Source organism: Giraffa tippelskirchi, chromosome 13 (genome assembly GCF_054371585.1).
Source record: "Giraffa tippelskirchi isolate mGirTip1 chromosome 13, T2T-mGirTip1v1.2.pri, whole genome shotgun sequence".
Lineage (NCBI taxonomy): Eukaryota > Metazoa > Chordata > Mammalia > Artiodactyla > Giraffidae > Giraffa > Giraffa tippelskirchi.
Genome location: NC_137287.1, coordinates 40,592,848 through 40,609,648, shown reverse-complemented (window position 1 = coordinate 40,609,648; position 16,801 = coordinate 40,592,848). Strand labels below are relative to the sequence as shown.

The 16,801-nt window shown below is 61.5% G+C and overlaps 1 protein-coding gene across 3 annotated transcripts; it reads left to right on the top strand.

Annotated features, from left to right (window-relative positions):
• The first annotated feature begins 651 nt into the window (after positions 1-651).
• UBE2I (ubiquitin conjugating enzyme E2 I) lies at positions 652-12,181 on the top strand. 3 transcript variants are annotated; one of them, XM_081555699.1, is made up of 8 exons: positions 652-3,265; positions 3,360-3,615; positions 4,799-4,874; positions 5,039-5,122; positions 5,976-6,048; positions 9,532-9,641; positions 9,727-9,806; positions 11,584-12,181. In XM_081555699.1, exons 2-8 carry the CDS (start codon positions 3,503-3,505, stop codon positions 11,645-11,647), a joined length of 600 nt encoding a protein of 199 aa, XP_081411825.1. In that variant the 5' UTR covers positions 652-3,265; positions 3,360-3,502; the 3' UTR covers positions 11,648-12,181. The 3 variants fall into 3 exon arrangements, with proteins under 3 accessions (XP_081411825.1, XP_081411826.1, XP_081411827.1); XM_081555700.1 differs by lacking the exon at positions 3,360-3,615 and having other exon boundaries at positions 652-741; XM_081555701.1 differs by lacking the exon at positions 3,360-3,615 and having other exon boundaries at positions 652-1,341.
• Positions 12,182-16,801: the final 4,620 nt, after the last annotated feature.

Below are 16,801 nucleotides of genomic sequence, written 5' to 3'. Positions count from 1 at the left end.
GGAGCGTCTGCACTTCTCCTCCCGTCGATCGGGCCCGCACTTGGTCTTGTGTACGAGGCCTACTCATTGGGCACATTAGACGGAGGCCCCGCCCAGGGCCCCGAGATGGCCAATCGCAAGGGGTTTCACAGAGTGCCGTAGGCGAGGGATTGTCACCGTGCTGCGACGCTTGGGGATCCCTAGGCCTTAGTGGTCGTTGCTCCTCCGCCCCGGGCCCTAACCTCAAGGAGCCCTCCGGGACCGCTGCCCGGGGAGGTGCCCGCGGGGCATCCGGAGAGCCCCGGGAGATCTCGGCAGCCCTGCCTCCCCGCCGCTCGCCGGCCCGTCCTCGCGGGGAACAGTGCCCCGCGAAGGGGAGTTTACAGACGCTCCCTCACACCCGGGACGCGGCTCCTTTAAGGACGCAGGTGTCCATGGTACCGCCTGACTGGAAAGCCGCCCCCCGGCCGGGCTCCCGAGCCGGGCCCGGGGCGCGGGCGCGCGGCGGCGGGACTCAGGCGGTGGGCGGCGCTCGGCGGCGCGGGCGGCACCGGGCTGGCGGCGGTGGCGGCGCGGTGTGAGGCAGGCGCGCGGCGGGCAGGCCCCGCAGGCCCCGCCCCGCCCCGCCCCGCCCGCGCCGGGGTCCTCGAGCGCTCGGGCTGCGCGCTGAGCGGGCTCGGGAGGGAAGTCCCGAGACAAAGGGAGCGCCGCTGCCGCCGCCGCCGCCTAGTACGCCTCGCTCGCCGGGCCGGGCCGCCCGAGGTGAGCGCCGCGGGGCAGGCGCGCGGGCGCCGGGCCTCCGCCGCCAGCGGGCCCGGCCAGGCAGGCGCCCTCCGCGCGCGGCCCAGCCCGTTCCCGGGGACCGGCCCGCCCCGGGCTGCTGACGCCGCGGCGGGGGCCGGCCCGCCGGGCTCCCCTCGGGCGGCCCGGCCCCCGACCCGCCGCGGCCTCGGCCCGCGAGGTGGGGGCGTCCTCTCCCCCGGGCGCGCGCCCGAGGCGATTCGCGTTCGGGGCGGCCGACGGCGCGCTCGGCTCGGGCCGCGCTGACAGGAGCGCGGAGCCCTCCGCTCAGGCGGAGCGTTTCCGGGGTCACGGTCTGCGCGCGAACCTGTGGCGCGTTCCAGCCGGGGAGAGGACGCGCCGCACAAAGAGTGCAAAGCCGCGCGCTGCAGGAGCGCCGGCGCGTTTGGGGGTGGCGTGTGATGCCTGGAAACGAAAACAAGCCAGAGCTCTTGCGCCTCCGAGCTCCGCTCGCCGTTGGGGGGACCCCACCGAGTGTTCGCGCTTCCCTTGCCGGCGAGATCTCGTCCCAAGACTGCTTTGTACCAATTGCACGGAGGCTGGAGCTGGTAGTTTTCGCGAGTAAGAGGAAGGGGAGGGAATGATTAGCTGGGCTGATGGTAACGGCCAGCAGCTGTCCCTGAATCACAGAAGTAACTGGTTTGGTTTGTATGATTTGAAAACAAGCTCCGTTCGCAGAGTTACTCCTCTGTGTTTGCGGAGTTGGCTTTCGTTGGTCTGCTCGTAAGCCCGTGTCCTCGGTGTTGTCCTCAGTGTTTATTGCTCCAGAGGAAGCCCAGCCTGTGGACGGAGAACCTGCCCAGCAGCAGGGGGAGAAGGATCCCATGTTTGTCCTGACTTGCTTTTGGCTTTTCGGGTGGGTTAGGGGTGAATTCTGCATCGTGCTGCACGTGAGTCGCGCTGGGGGTTCTGGGTTTGCTTTGGAAACAGTCGGGCTTCCTGGGAGGCGTGTCGGGAATGACCAGGGAAGCGCACCTGGACTCGGGGGGGTCTCCTGAGCGCAGATGAAGCCAGTGAAGGCAAGTTTAGGGTTGGGTGGGAAAGCCCACCAAGGGCCGCGAGCCTTCATCGGTTTCATCCCCGGCCGACCTCTGGGCTCACAGTGCTATCCCCCATTTTACGGATGAGAAGGTTGAGGTGGGAGAGGGAAGCCGCTGGCCCTCACCTGCAGCCAGTAAGTGGCTTCACAGTGCTGTCGGCTACCAGAGCGTGATCTGAGAAGAGTGGGTTCAAGCACAGCGGACGCTGGAGAAGGGTGGCTACAGACCTCAAGGGTCTACCCCAGACCCAGATCCTGTGCTGCAGGCTGTCTCTGGCAGGTCATGGATATCCGGTCTTTGCCTCCTAGTGATTTTGCTGCTCTGAAGAGTCTCCTAACACTTAACAGCTCCTTAAGTGCCTTCCTGTCAGTTGGGAAAAGCTGATTCGATTCTAAGTGGGATGCTGAAGGAGTGGTTCTGTGTTGTAATTAAAATGTAGCAAATTGGCTGCTTTCTCCTGGGGAGCGAGAGGCCGGCCTCTCTCTGGGCTGGTGCAGGTGTGTGTGCCTGTGACTCTGCTCTGGCTGCAGCATCGGTCTTTCTGGTGCCCGGTTTGATTGTCACCCCCAAGGATGGGGTTGCAGCAGCTCTTGTGCCCCCCCCATTACCTTTTGCATCTGAGACAATCGCAGCTGGCGCTCCTACAGGGTCTGCTGAGGCAGCTTTGTTCCTTGTCAGCAGAAGAGGTGGCCCGTGGCGGGGTCCTGGCATGCTGTCAGCAGGCATGCAGCACTCAGGATCACCCCACCAGCCTCTCCTCGTCCTGGCCCAGCCCTGCCGCTCCAGAGCCCTCAAGTGCCAGCTTGCCCATTCCAGAACCCGTGTGCCGCCCAAGGTCCAGGAACCAGTCTTGACGCCTTGCTGAGTGCAGACTCAATGGGAACTTCGCCTTGCAGGGAAAGCCAGGCTGCTTGTCTCTGCCGCTGAGCTTCCGTGTGGGACAGTTCAGAGGTGGCCGCAGCATGTGCCCTATGTTCTGCCCTGGCTCGTGAGGGGCTCGTGTAGGACATCCTGCATGTCCCTAAGCCCCCACCGGGGGAGGGGGAGGCGTTCCCATCGGCCCTGGGGATGGGGATGAGGCGGGGGTGAATTCTGTTTAGAAGGGTCATGTGAAGTGAAGGGTTTTCAGACTTCAGGATTACTGCCCTCACCTCTAACCAGAGAGGACCTTAAAGACAAAAGCTAACTGGGGCTCCCCTCTGCTCTGCTGGCTCCCTGCCTGAGGGAAGTGACCCCAGTGCCTCACAACTGGGCCCTGCCTCCCACTCTCCTGTTTCTGGACTGAGCCTGGTGCTGCAGGCAGTGCCCAGGTGGCCAGCCAACCACCACTAGGACCCAGGGTCTCCTGCGTGGGAGCTAGAGTTTTGACGCTTGCTTTTCCTGCTGTTGACACAAGTCTCCGTGTTTCTTGACAACTCACAGCACCCAGTTGTCTGGTGTCTGTAGTAAGTCACCTCACTTCCTGAGACCTGGGCTCCTGGGTGAGGCTGGAGTCTGTGGTGGCGATCCCAACCCCACCCCCCATATGCTTACTTATAGGGGAGTGGTCCAGGAGCCAGACCCCTGCAGAGTTCTGGCTCCTCGGGACCACTGGGCCTGGGAACAAGCAGCCAGAGAAGCAGCCACCCAGGGCCGGGCTCTGCTGTTGACCTGCTGACCTGACCCCGCTCCCCTGCACAGACATGGGCACACCAGAGTGGCCACCAGCGGCTGGTGCCGGGACAAGGTCGCCATTTGGCTTGCTGGAGAAGTTGGGGGTCAGCCTGAGCCAAGTGATGATGGGCCAGGGGCCGCGGTGAGAAGCGGCCCTTCTACCCCTGGGTTTGAGTTGAGGCTTGGTCCCCCGCTCTGGGGCAGGGCCAGCACCACTGGGAGGCCTGGCTGGTTTCTTGTTCTGTCTTTGGCGGAAATTTGTTTTGTAGCTGTGGACAGCACCGCTGGTTGTCCTAGGAGACCAGGTGCTGGGCCTCTCCCCTGCCAGAGGTGCGAGGAGGGGTGAGCCGGCCACACAGTGGACGTGCCCGGCTCGGAGACCCTCCCCTCAGTATGGTTAAAGACGTGCTTGTGAAGGTACTTGATTCAGGGTACTCTCCAGTGTTCCCACGGACTTGAAGACCAGCAAACACACTTAGGGTCAGATTCCCCAGCAGGTTTTGTGACCTCTAGGGGCCGGGTTCCTGTGGGCAGAAGGACAGCGAGGGCAGCGGGGTTCTGATCTGGGGCCCCGTGCCTGGCCTGGTGTGCGCACTGGGTCAGCAGCCCCGGGAAGCGATCTGACGGCGACAGGCGGTAGATCTGCATGCTGATGGGCCCCGCCTTAAGGGTCTGGGGTCCTGGGGTGAGGGTAACATTCAGAAGTGACCAGGGGCCCCAGTAGCCTGGCTACAGGGCCCACTGCGCCTTTTGCTGACTTCCCCAAAGTCTGGGGGACAGGCAGCGTGGCAGCAGGTCCTTGGGTGGGGTGTCAGATGAGGAAGTGGTGGGGCCGTGGATGACCTGGTGGTGGGGTTTGCTGGAGGCTGGGCTTGTGTGGCCCCTGCCCCTCGTGTGATTAAGCTGCTTTATGCCCAAGGCCGCCTTCCAGAGCATGGGCTCCCCTCCTGGCTGGGCCCAAGCATGGATTCTGGCAGCACCCTCACATCCCTGTGCTCAGTGACCACCCCCCGGGTCTCAGGCTGGCCTTCTGGATGTCCCAGTCTTGCTCCTGCCCCTCCTAGTGGTATCGGGGTCCCTGTCACTCCAGCCAGGGTTGTAGGACAAAGAGGGCAGGGCTGCTACTGGGGGCTGGGGGTGCCCCAGGGGGCATGACCCCCATGCAGACCCCAGACGGAAGCATGCCCAGAGAGCCTGTGAGGCCGCTGGGAGCCTTTGTTTGCTTGCTGCTCGGAATCAAGTCTCAGGCTGGGCCAGGCGCGGGGTGAGGGGCGGAGGGCCCGCAGCTACCTTTGCTCATCACACGTTCTGCCCGGCTCTTCCAGGGACGCGAACATGTCGGGGATTGCCCTCAGCAGACTCGCCCAGGAGAGGAAAGCTTGGAGAAAAGACCACCCGTTTGTAAGGAAAGCTTTATTTCCTCATGCGGCAGGGTGATGGTGTCCCCTGATCAGAATGTCCTCTCCCTGCGGGTCACCGCTTGGCCTGGGCTGATGCTGGAGGGCTGATCCCAGGAGCGGGGACTTGCTGCCCGGTGCTGATGTGCTTGTGTTCTTTTCTCTCAGGGTTTTGTGGCCGTCCCGACAAAAAACCCTGATGGCACGATGAACCTCATGAACTGGGAGTGCGCCATTCCTGGGAAGAAGGGGGTAAGAGGGGCCACCCCTTCAGAAGGACCAGGCTCAGGTGTGCGTGATGCTTGTGACCGTCACGCAGGCCTGGGGACAAGGTTAGGGTGACATGTGAGCCCTGGGCAGCCTTACTTCAGAAAGGAGCTGGGCTGCAGCAGTTGGGGAGTGCACCGTGGGGTCCCACTGCCATGTCCGGGAGCAGGAGGAGCCCTGGAGCTGGTGGAGGGGCCAGGGATGCGCTGAGGCTGAAGCGATGCTCCCAGGGCTGGGGGCGGAGGGGTTTGAGCCTTGGACACTGGCAGATCCTTAGACACAGATGCGACCTCTGCCACCTGAGGTGGCCCTGTTGGCCTTGTGTCCTTCACTTGGTGCCACGGTGCTGCTGGGTGCACTGGAACTGGAACGTTGGAAGCTTTTGTGGGCTTTGGAGGCAGAAGGAAGGAGACCCCTGAGGTGCCCAGGTGGTGACAGAGCTTCCCCCCTGCACCCCTCCTGTGGCTGGTGTGAAGATGCAGCAGGAGTGGGACCTGGCGCGGGGAGGGGTGGGGCGGCACGCGCTGTGGAGCCAGGAGGCTGCCTGGGCCCACGGGACGTGAGGGAGCGGCTTTGCAGAATGTCCCTCCTGGGGAGCCCCCACCCTCAGTCCTCACCACGCCCGCTTGGTGTGGATCTGGGGAGCAGCCCCCCGGGGCCACTTACTCCTCCAGGGAAGGCCCTTTCCGTCTCCCCTTGGGGCCATGGAGGCCCCAAGAGTCCCGGGGAGCTGCCTCTCGGGGCCCTCCTGGTCCTGGGGTGTGGCCAGAGCAGGCCCCCTTGCCCCTTTTGGGGCCTGGCCACCAGCACTCCTGATCACAGTTTCATTTCCCAACAGACTCCATGGGAAGGAGGCCTGTTTAAACTACGGATGCTGTTCAAAGACGATTACCCATCCTCACCGCCAAAATGTAAGTGGGACGAGGTCCTCAGGAGTCAGCTGGCTCCCATCATGTTCAGCAGGTGGTCCCAGGTCCCCCTGGAGAGCCTGGGCCTGGAGAGCCTGGGCCGGGGGAGCCGTGCATGTGTTCCCGTCTGCTCCCGACGGCTCCAGAGCCTCTGGTCCCTGAGGTGGGCTGTGGGTGTGAGTCTCTTTCCACCCCAGTAGCGGGAGTGCACAAAACAGGCTCAGATCTCAGAACCCGACTCTCATCCCTGGGGCCCCTGGACCCTTAATGCCCAGCAGGGACCAGCTGCCACCAGCTGCCCGCCCTGGAGGGAGGCAGGTGTGCGGAAGGACCGAGGTCCAGAGCCTCCCCTGCTCTGGGTTTTGTTGCCTGTTGGGATTTCATACCTGGTGGTGCTGTGTATCCCCCCTGCGTGGATGGCACACGGGCGCCTCCAGAGAAGGTGGTGGGAGGAGAGGGCCCAGCTGCGTCTGAGGTGGTGCTGAGGCAGACCTCCAAAAGCAGTTCAGCAGAGCTCAGGCAGAGCCCAGGCCCCTCCTCTTTGTAGCTGGAAATCAGCAAACGCTGCGGCTGGTTCGTTGAGCGCATTAGCTGATGCCCAGCGTGTGAAGGATGCCCCCAGCGCCTGGTGTGGTGGGGCAAGACTGTCGGCGTTCACTCTGGTGGTTGGGGATTCAGGAGTGTGTCTGTTACAAAGGCAGGGCTGGAAGAATTTCTGAAACCCACAGTCAGCCCCTGGGATGGAGACTGACTTCATTTGGATTGTTCTTTGCTGTTTCAATTCTTTGCCACATAGTTACTACCTTAGAGAATATCTTTAAGAAATGAGATAAATTGTAGCAGCTTTCTTCACCCTCCTCCCACCCTGTATTGGAATTCCAAGCCGACATAGCCAGACAGGAAGAAGCCACAGTGGAATTGGAGGACAAGACTCCAGCCAGTATCTCTCCAAGTCTAAGGCTGCTGAATGAAAGAGCAATTCAGAAAAGTCTGTTTTCATGTGATTACAAGAGATGGTGTCTTCTGAAGTATACTACGTACATCAGATACCACAGGGTAAATCCAACAGATGCGAGACCTCACTGCTGGAGAAAAAAAAATAGAAAAAAATTTTAAAGGGAATTCCCTGGCAGTCCAGTGGTTAGGACTCTACACTTTCACCACTGCGGGCAGGGGTTCGATCCCTGGTTGGGGGACTAAGATCCCACAAGCCCTGCAGTGTGGCCCAAAAGAAGCCCTCTCTGCTGAAAAGCAGTCAAACGTCTCAGAAAGGGTGTGGGTGCCTCTAGCCCCAGCAGGACAAGTGCGTGCGCAACTCGGGGGACCTCGGGTGTCTGCGCCTGCTCTCGGCTCTGCTTGCAGGTCCAGTGTGATCAGGCAGACTTTTCTGGAAGCTGTCACCCTGGCTGGAATGCGGGGGAGGCAAGTGCTGAGAATAGTCGCATCCTTGGTGCTCGGGTGGGGGCCGGGGGTCCTGAGGCCCAGGCTGAGGCTCGTTAGGTGGGAGACCACCCAGACCTGCAGGATGGACATGGGCTGAGCCCACCCTGATGGGGGCACAGGCCTGCAGAGCAGAAGCCAGAGAGGCCAGCCGCGTCCTCAGCCGATGATAGAGGCCATGTGGGAGGTGGGGGCGGGGTGGGAGAAGAGGGATGGGTGCTCCCGGGGATCCTGGTGCCCGAGGGAGAGGAGCTGCTGGGGAGACAGCCCCCTCTGTCATGTCGGCAGACGAGAGCCCTTAACCAGAAACAATCAGGGAAAGCAATGAGCTGGGTGGCCCTGCAGTCAGGACCATGCCCTCCCCCAAGGCAGTGAGTGTGAGGAGCAGAGACGGATGTGTCTGTCGGTTGTTGCCCCATGTTTGTTGGAGCCCCTGCACCCTGGTGAGGAGAGGCAAGCAGCCGTCAGCTCAGACGGCCCTTTGCAGAAGAGGCTCTCCAGCCAACTGGGGTCCGGGGGAAAGCCCAGCGGCCCTGAGCGCTCCCCTGAGTGCTCCCCTGGAGAGTGCTCGGCGGGCCTCCTGAGGCCACATGCAACGCCTGTCCCCGGACTGGCGCTCACTGAGGAGGGACCCAGTGCACTTGTGCTCAGCAGAAGGCCAGAGAGACCTGGGGCAGCCCTCAAGGCTGTGCAGAGGGAAGGAGGGCCCGCACATGTCGGAAACGGGAGGAGCTGACTGTGTTCAGTTGCGGTCAGCTGCGCCCATGAGGTGCTCTAAGGTCACAGCGGGGCTCGGGGTGCTGGTGCTGGGCCAGCGTCCTCTCTGCATGAGAAGCAAGATTGCTGCCTCAGCAATCGGTTAAAGATGGAAAGCAATATCTACAATTAAAGGAGCAAAGAGACTCGAAGTGGGGGACAAATACCTGACTGTGGGCCTGTGTCCTGTGTGTATGTGTATAAAGAGTGTCTGCAAGTCAACAGGAAGAACGTGCCAGGGATTGAACAAGAGCTTTCCAGAGAAGCAGCCCTGACCGGGCATGACAAGCCATGCATCGGAACCACGGGCGGTGGGCGCCACCAAATTGGCACGGTCGTGAAGCCTGGGAGACCGAAGACCTGCTGGCGGCGTGTGAATTGGTGCAGCCGCTGTGCAAACCAGCAGCATCTGCTCATGTTGAGGAAGCCTTGTGGCTTTGTTCGTAGCAGCTCAGGTGTGCCCTGAGGTTCGTGGGCCTGCGCACAGGCCTGCCAGCGAGGCCCGCCGGGTAGTGGGGTGGGCTGCGCCCAGGGCAGAGCAGGAGCCCCAGGCAGGGGTACAGGTTGGAATAACGAGGCAGGTTTCTAGAAGCTGTTGGAATGAGTGGGTGTGCTCACCTTTGGTAATTCATTAAGTACATTGTGCTGCACTTGCTACCCTCTTCTGGGTGTGACTCGTTTAGACAGAGGGGAAAGTGTCCAGGTGAGAAAACTGACCAAAGCAGCAGGTGAGTGAACGGTCCATGGTGGGGCTCAGGGTGGCAGATTTTTCCTGCTGTTTTTATAGTTTCAAATTTTGTATGTGTATATTTTTCCTTAAAGTCAACTTTCTATGGTTTTTGTTTTTGGAGAAAGACTGTATGGTCCTAAAAGCCTCTGGTTTTGCAGCAGGATGAATTTGAAAATGCCCACTGGTGGGGAAGGGCCCCTGGGTTTCTGCCCGGCGCCCCCCAGGCCAATCATCGCCCGCTACGGGGGCTCCTTGCCTTCTTCCTGAGCCAGGCCTCTGGGAGGGCGTGGGGCAAGGGTCCCGTCCAGGGCGTGGCGCTCGGATGTCCCATCCACCCACCCACCCACTGCGGAGCCGGGAGGACAGGGCCTCCCCTCTGGGCTTGTTGGGTCGTCCTGCTCGCTTCTGCCGCCTCCTACCTGGGGCCAATTTGTTTTTTGTTTTTTTCCGGGTCATTTTGGCCATGCGCCTGGTGTGGGGGAGGGGCGCCAGGGGAGCGGCTGGCCCTGGGCAAGGGGGCACCTGCCTCCAGAAACGTCTCCTCCCTCCCTGTGCCGCAGGCAAGTTTGAACCGCCGCTGTTCCACCCAAATGTGTACCCCTCAGGCACCGTGTGCCTGTCCATCCTGGAGGAGGACAAGGACTGGCGGCCAGCCATCACCATCAAGCAGGTATGCCCGCCCCGGCCCTCCCCAGTGGAGCCCAGACCGCGGCCGGGGCGCGGCCTTTCCTACCACTGTGTTTTCTCTTGTGCAGATCTTATTAGGAATACAGGAACTTCTAAATGAACCAAATATCCAAGACCCAGCTCAAGCAGAGGCCTACACGATCTACTGGTCAGTAGTGATCCACTTGTTCGCTGTGCCCTCTCCTTGGCCTCCCTGAAGGCCAGTCTAGGCCGCCCCTGGCGGGGGGAAGCAGGGCGCGGGGAGGGGGGACGGGTGATGGGATATCAGGAGGCGGAGCTCGGGGGCTGACCGCTTTGTGTCTGAGCCCTGGCTGGTCCTGTGCCTCTGACCCTCGTCCAGCTCAGTGGGCCCTGGAGGAGGGATGACCAGCAGCCCACTCAACCAGGGACCCCAGCCTCCCGCCTTGGCCTTGCTGCTGGCCCCTGGTCTTCCAGCCCCTCTTCCCTGTCCCGCGGGGGGTTGTGCCTCTCCAGGGGGCAGGGGCGGCAGTAGGGTGCGAAGCCAGGCATCTGGTTCACGCCCAGCCCTTTCCTGCATGTCCCTTGGGGCCTGTGTCCAGGGTCGGGGCTGAGGGAGCAATCCTGGGGTGATGGAGTTGGGCAGCAGCCATTACACTTGGCGCCCTGGTCCTTCCCAGGCTGGCCTGGGTGGGGCCTTTGGCACCACAGCCCCACCCTTCCCTGAGGGGACTGGGGAAGGGAGCCCAGGTGCCTGCCGTTCCTCCCTGGAGAGCATGGGGAGGAGGCGGAGCCGAGGCTGGGGCTGTCCTCAGGCTCCGCTGAGCGGCCAGCACCCCAGCTGCCCAAGTCCCCCGAGAGAAGCACCAAGTTGTTTCCCCAGAGTGGCTCAGGTCCCTGGGCGAGTCCCAGTACTGGCCAAGGGTGGTAAGGTGCCCCCCGGCAGGGCAAAGTTCCAGTCCCTGAGCCCCTGGCCCACTCCCCTCCGGCCTTCAGCCCTCCTGCCTCCTTGGGCCCCTGTTGGGGAAGCATTGCTCATGGTTCTAGCAAGCACGTTCTCACTGCCGGGTTGGGTGTACAGTGACTTCTGCCTGACCCTGAGCTGGGTGCTGGGTGCTGAGTTCTGCACCCTTTATAGGTAAGGTCAGTGAGTACACACCTGAGCTGAGCCCTGCAACAGGAGCGTGACCCACGAAGTCAGGGAGTCTCCTGTACCCACGAGCTTGGGGAGCAGTGACTCAGGCCAGTTTTCCTGGGTTTCCATGTTGGTAGCGGTGTGCAGCGCTCCAGAGTCCGCACCCGAGTTCTACCCAGGGGTGTGGTCGCTGCTGGCCTGAACTCAGGCGCACTCAGCCTGCTGCAGGCACTGGTTGCTTGGCCTCGCTCCCGGCTCGTGAGGCGGCTCGAGCTCTCCCGCTGCGGGCGCTGCAGCTGTTCCCTAGGGAGGCTGCAGGCAGGGCGCTAGGGCTCAGCCAGGCAGCTTCTGCCACCCCGCGCCTGGCCGGAGGTGACCACTGGGCCTCAGGCTGGGGTCGGCACGCTGAGGGGCCATGCTTGTTGAGAGCATAGCTTGGGGGGGCGCTGGCTTGCTTTCTTCCACGCACTTGTGTGCGTGTCCCCGACGAGCCTCTGTCCTGAGTGGCGTCTCCCCTCTGGGGCACAGCACCCCTTTCGTCAAGGGCAGTTCTCACCCTGGAGCCCCAGCATAGGTCCTGCTCACCGCTGTATTGCCGCTGTAAGCGTCCCACGTGCAGCGCTGAGAGCCAGGGGCAGACCCCGGGGCTTGTCTGGTTTTGAGGCAGGTGCGTGGATGCTCTGGCTCCTGCACTGACCAGGGTGGTGGAGGCTGCCTCAGACAGGAGCTGCTGCTCCCTGCTGGCCAGTGAGCCTGCAGGCTGCCCCAGGCTCCTGGTACGGCTTGGGCGGCAGCCGCACCTTCTAACGTGTCTCTCTCTTGACCTCCTCAGCCAAAACAGAGTGGAATATGAGAAAAGGGTTCGAGCACAAGCCAAGAAGTTTGCTCCCTCATAAGCAGCAACCTGTGGCACCGTAAAAGGAAGGGATTGGTTTGGCAAGAACTTGTTTACAACATTTTTGCAAATCTAACGTTGCTCTACAATTACTGGTCACCTGGGGGGGGTGGTGGGCGGGCGCCATTTTCCATTTCCGCCACTGGTACAGTCTCGACTCGCTGAATCGCCCAGTTTTTCATACAGGGTCTCTTCCTTCAGTCTTTTGTATTTTTGATTGTTATGTAAAACTTGCTTTTATTTTAATATTGATGTCAGTATTTCAACTGCTGTAAAATTATAAACTTTTATACTTGGATGAGTCCCGAGGAGCGCATTCCCTTTGCTCGTGGATGCAGGCATGCTCCACGCTGCCCAGAGCTGCACTTAGCCTCCCGCTGGCCGCACGACGCAGGAAAGCAGAGCCGCCCGCCCCCCAGAGCCCCAGAGCCCCAGAGCCCCAGCCAGCCAGCGTCGCGTTTCCGCATCACTTCCTTTGTGTTTATATGGCGTTTGTCTGTGTTGCTGTTTAGAGTAAATAAACTGTTTATATAAAGGTTTTTGTTGCATTATCATCATTAAAAGTGAGCAGGTGGCCTCCGTGTGCCCCCGGCCCCATCCTCTGTAAACAGTGTCAGGCGTTCTCTCCCCACCACGCTGGGCTCAGGGCTGCAGACGCTGGAGGGTCAGGTCTGGTCAGGCCGGAACTGGCATTTTGTCAAGCTCATGCCCAGGCGTCAGGAGTGGGAGATGCTGACCCATGCCAGGCAGGCAGGAGGACTGCGGTGCAGGTGGCCGAGGGCTGCCGGGCCCAGCGATGGAGCCCAGACTGCAGGGAGGCCTGAGGCCTGAGCAATGAGCGGAGCCCCACACCCCCCGCCCCTGCTCCTGGACAGGCCCTGGCAGCAGGCCGCCACCCTGCGGATGGAGACAGGAAGAGGCAGGTGCTGTTGGGCCTGGGTCCTGCACCCCGGAACCACCAAGGCGGGGACCTGGCCCCCGGGTCCCAACAAGGCCCGGGGCCAGGCTGCCCTCCCACCCTGCGGACCCTCACCCTCACTGGCGGACCAGTGCCTGTGACTCTGCCCACAGGCTGAGGGCAGGGTGACGCTCCAGGAGCCCGAGGAGGACTGATCACCCCGACCCCCGACAGGAAGTAGGGCGGGGCCAAGGTCCACTTGGGGACCCACTGCCCAGCGACAGGATCATGTTGGAAGCTGGGGGCCGTGGCTCCAAGGCCCCTGTAGCTCGCCCTCTTTCCGGGCTGGACTTGCATGAGCTGCTGACATCCACGATATGTAGGCACAGAGGGCCCTGGGGGGTCCTCTGGCTGTGTATTTGTAACTTCTCATAGAACATCTTATTTTGTAATGACGAAACTATTCTTCATAATAGTTACCGTGTATATGGTTAATATATATGGAAATTCAATCTATTTTCTAGTTAAAGCATTCTAAGATAATCAGCGTTTCTAGAAAATTGTCGTGACTTTGGCTAACGAAATGTCCTTTTGTGCCACAGTCCTTGTCTTAGGAAAGATGTGACTCGTGTAGCAAGAACTATGAAATGTGACCACCCTGTCTCTACTGTAAAGGAAGAGCATGCGTCCCCAGCATGAGGCGCCTCATAACGTGTAAGGAACTGTGGTCTGTGTCTAAAATCCTCTGATTAAAACATTTCCGATAACTGCCGCCTGCCGCTGTCCTTGCCTGCCTGCCTGCACAGGCGCCCCGCTGCTGCCTCCCTGCCCCAGGGAGTCAGGCTGCCAGCTCCTGCACCCCTCCTCCCTCAGCCTGCAGCGTCAAACCCGCACGTGGCGGGGTGACGTTCCCTAGAGCCAGGGTCGAGTGCGTACCTCGAGGTCAGCACCCGCAGACCAGGCGGGCCCACGTCTGGTGCTGACCCCTGGCCCTGTCCCCCGAATCTCACCTGCTGGAGCAGGTCCCCCCCAACGTGGGGACGTGGGGCTGTTCCCATCACCAGGGTGGCCCTCCCCAGGGAGCCAGGACACCGTCCCAGGGTGCTAAGGTGCCCGTGAGTCCTCAGCGTATCCAGGACAGGCTCAGGGCAGCCTGTTACACAGGTGCAAGGAACCCACGTCGGGACTTCCGGGAGAGCTTGACCACAGGACAGGCTGGACACCACTACCCCAGGAACCCCGTGCGTGGAGCCCCCATGGCTTCTGGCTGGGCTCTGGGTTCTTGGGGCCCCCTGACCTCCTTGGACTGTTCTGGCTGAGCCAGCACCGTGTCCTCGTGCCTGCCCGCTGTGCTCCCTGACCCAGCGGCCCGAGGCCCTCCCACCACACACCAGGCTCTGCCTCCTGCTTGGGGTTGCCATGACGACGAGTTGCCAGGTTGGAGGGCCTGAACACTGACTTGGGCTGGCTCGAACTGGTCTCAGCCAGCTCCAGCAGGGAGAGGCCCAAGGAGTGCTGGTTCAGGTCTGTCCCCAGGTGACACTGGTGCTGAGTCTGGGGGTGTCCTGCCCCAGCGATTCAGGAGATTCATCTGGAGTCCTCCATACCACCGTGGTCCCGTCTGCGGAGGCTGTGGGCCAGGCAGAGGGGCGGGAGCACTGAGCCCCCTCCACCCCAAGTTCTCAGACACATGGGCTTTGCCACTTGGCCCGAAATCGCAGGCACCAGTGGGGAAACTGGGTGGTTCAGATGGTAAAGAATCTGCCTGCAATGTGGGAGACCCAGGTTCAATCCCTTGGTCAGGAAGATCCCCTGGAGAAGAGAATGGCTGCCCACTCCAGTGTTTTTGCCTAGAGAATTCTGGAACAGAGAAGCCTGGCGGGCTACAGTCTATGGGGTCTCAAAGAGTTGGACACGACTGAGGGACTAAAACGCTTAGAAAGTAATACGGGAGCAGCAAAAATACAGTCGAGGGGCCCAGGCCTCCCCAGGCCTCTTACAGGTGACCCATCCCAAGGTGGTCTTTCTTGCCTGAGGAAAGAACCGGGGGCCCCAGAGCCAGTAGAGTGCCTCCGCCTCCCGTGTGCAGAGGGGTGTGTTCAGAGAAGCAGGTGCTTGGCACACTCCCAGCCTGTGGCCCATTGGCCCAGCCTCACGGACATCCGCACATCCTGACTGGGGGCTGCTCTGTGCCCTCTGCAGTCCCACGGAAACCTCGGGCCCAAGGCCCTGAAGCCCCAGCCCTGCACAGGCCCCACCTGCCCAGGCACACACACAGTGGGCTTCTGCTAAGTGCCCCAGGCAAGGGGCCACACCTGGGCCGGACCCTCGTCCACCTGGAGCCGCCTCCTCTGCTGGCAGAACCACCACCCAGGCCACATTCCTGCACTCCCTCAAGGTCCTCCAGCCCCGGGCAGGAAGGGACCCTGGCTGAACCCCTTGGCCATGCGCCCAGGAGTTCCCTGGAGTCCACCTCCCTCCCCACTTTTCCTGCCACAGTCCTTCCACTGGTGTGGGGGTCAGAGTGCTAGGAGCTGTGCCTGCAATTCCAGGGGCTGACACCAGAGGACCCGATTCATGCCTTATTAAACCTATGGCAGGGGACTTCCAGGGGACTTCCTTGGTGGCTCAGATGGTAAAGCGTCTGTCTACAGTGAGGGAAAGCCGGGTTCCATCCCTGGGTTGGGAAGATCCCCTGGAGAAGGAAACGGCAACCCACTCCATATTCTTGCCTGGAAAATTCCATGGACAGAGGATCCCAGTAGGCTACAGTCCATGGGGTTGCAAAGAGTTGGACACGACTGAGCGACTTTACTTCAGGGGACTTCCAGTGGCCAACACTCCCAGCTCTCCGTGCAGGGAGCCTGGGCTTGATCCCTGGTCAGGAAACTAGACCATCCCACTTGCCACAACTAAGAGTTAGCATGCCACACCTAAAGATTCCACGTGCCGCAAGGAAGATGGAAGATCCTGCATGTGGCAGCTAAGACATGGTGCAGCCAAATCAATAACTTTTTTAATGACGGCCTCATTAAAATGACGGCCCTGGCCTCACAGGATGCCCCTCACCTCTGCAGCCCCTTGTCTCTGCCCATCAGCAGCCATCAGAGTGCCGACCCAGAGCCTGGCTCTAAGAAGGAAAAGCCCCTCCTGCTGCCTGCCAGACCCTGTCCAGCCCGAAGCCCTGAGGGTAAACCCCCTTCCTCAGGGGCCCCGTCAAGCCCTGACCCCCGCAGGCAGGGTGTCTTGTGCCCTGAGCCCCTGCATGCCCCGAGTTCCCCTCTGACTGCGCCTCGAGCTCAGAGTGCTGTTGGGGGTCTGGGGCCGGGTAGACCCTTCAGCCTGAGGTCTGGCGCACAGGCTGGGGCTGGGGCGCCCTCCCTGCCCTCTGCCTGCGTGGGGTCACATGAAGACCAGCTTACACGTCCAACCTGCTGAGGCCAAAGCAGTCCCCAAAGGAAAGAGCCCCTCCCAAGGCCCCTGGAGGGTCCCCGGTGACGGCCCCCACTTCCTTTCCCCCGGAGTGGAGGAGCTGCCACTGACTCAACCAGCACTTGCTCCTCCTCGCTAGGATGCCCCCACACCCTGCTGAGGGCTGGGCTCCACTGCTGCTATTTCTGTTTGACAAATGAGGAAAGCAAAGGCCCCAGGTGCCAGAGGAGGGCAGCAGGGCAGGACTATGACCCAGGAGGGCCTGACTTCAGCCTCAGGACAAGTTGGGAGACATTGAAGGGTCTGGCGCCAATGGGACCATCACTCCCTCCCCAGGAAATGTCTGTGGAGGATGGGACCCTGAGGGTGATGCCTTCCTGGGGAAACTGATGCCCATAGTTGGGCTTGGTACCCAGCCTGTTGCTGTGTGCCTGGACAAGCCCTTTCCCCTCTCTGGGCCTCAGTTTCCCCACCTGCAGGTGTTAGTCTTGCGGGTTGGTGCATCTTTGGGATGGCACTGGCCCCCAGCCCCTTGGCTACCCTCGGGCGTGGGATGGGGGTTCAAGCAGAGGCCCCCTCCCTTGGCAGCTGCCCCTCCTCACTTCCTGTTTACAGCAGCTGCAGAGTCTCATCTTTTCACCCCAAAGCCATTATGATCACCATGGCAACCAGGCCTTGTTTGTTCCAACAGGTTGGCAGAACCTGACGCAAGATTGCAGGGGTAGGGGGGCGTCAACTACAAGATCCTGGCTCAGGACCTGCCAGATCCCCAGGGAAGGACATTAGCTGCCCCAACCCCATTCCTATCCCCTGCAGAAGGAAGCC

Excerpts from the sequence above, each read along its gene's own strand:
- UBE2I (XM_081555699.1), top strand. The coding sequence starts at position 3,503 with ATGGGCACACCAGAGTGGCCACCAGCGGCTGGTGCCGGGACAAGGTCG. Across the intron at positions 5,123-5,975 it reads CCATTCCTGGGAAGAAGGGG|ACTCCATGGGAAGGAGGCCT; the intron begins GTAAGAGGGGCC and ends ATTTCCCAACAG. Across the intron at positions 6,049-9,531 it reads CCCATCCTCACCGCCAAAAT|GCAAGTTTGAACCGCCGCTG; the intron begins GTAAGTGGGACG and ends CCTGTGCCGCAG.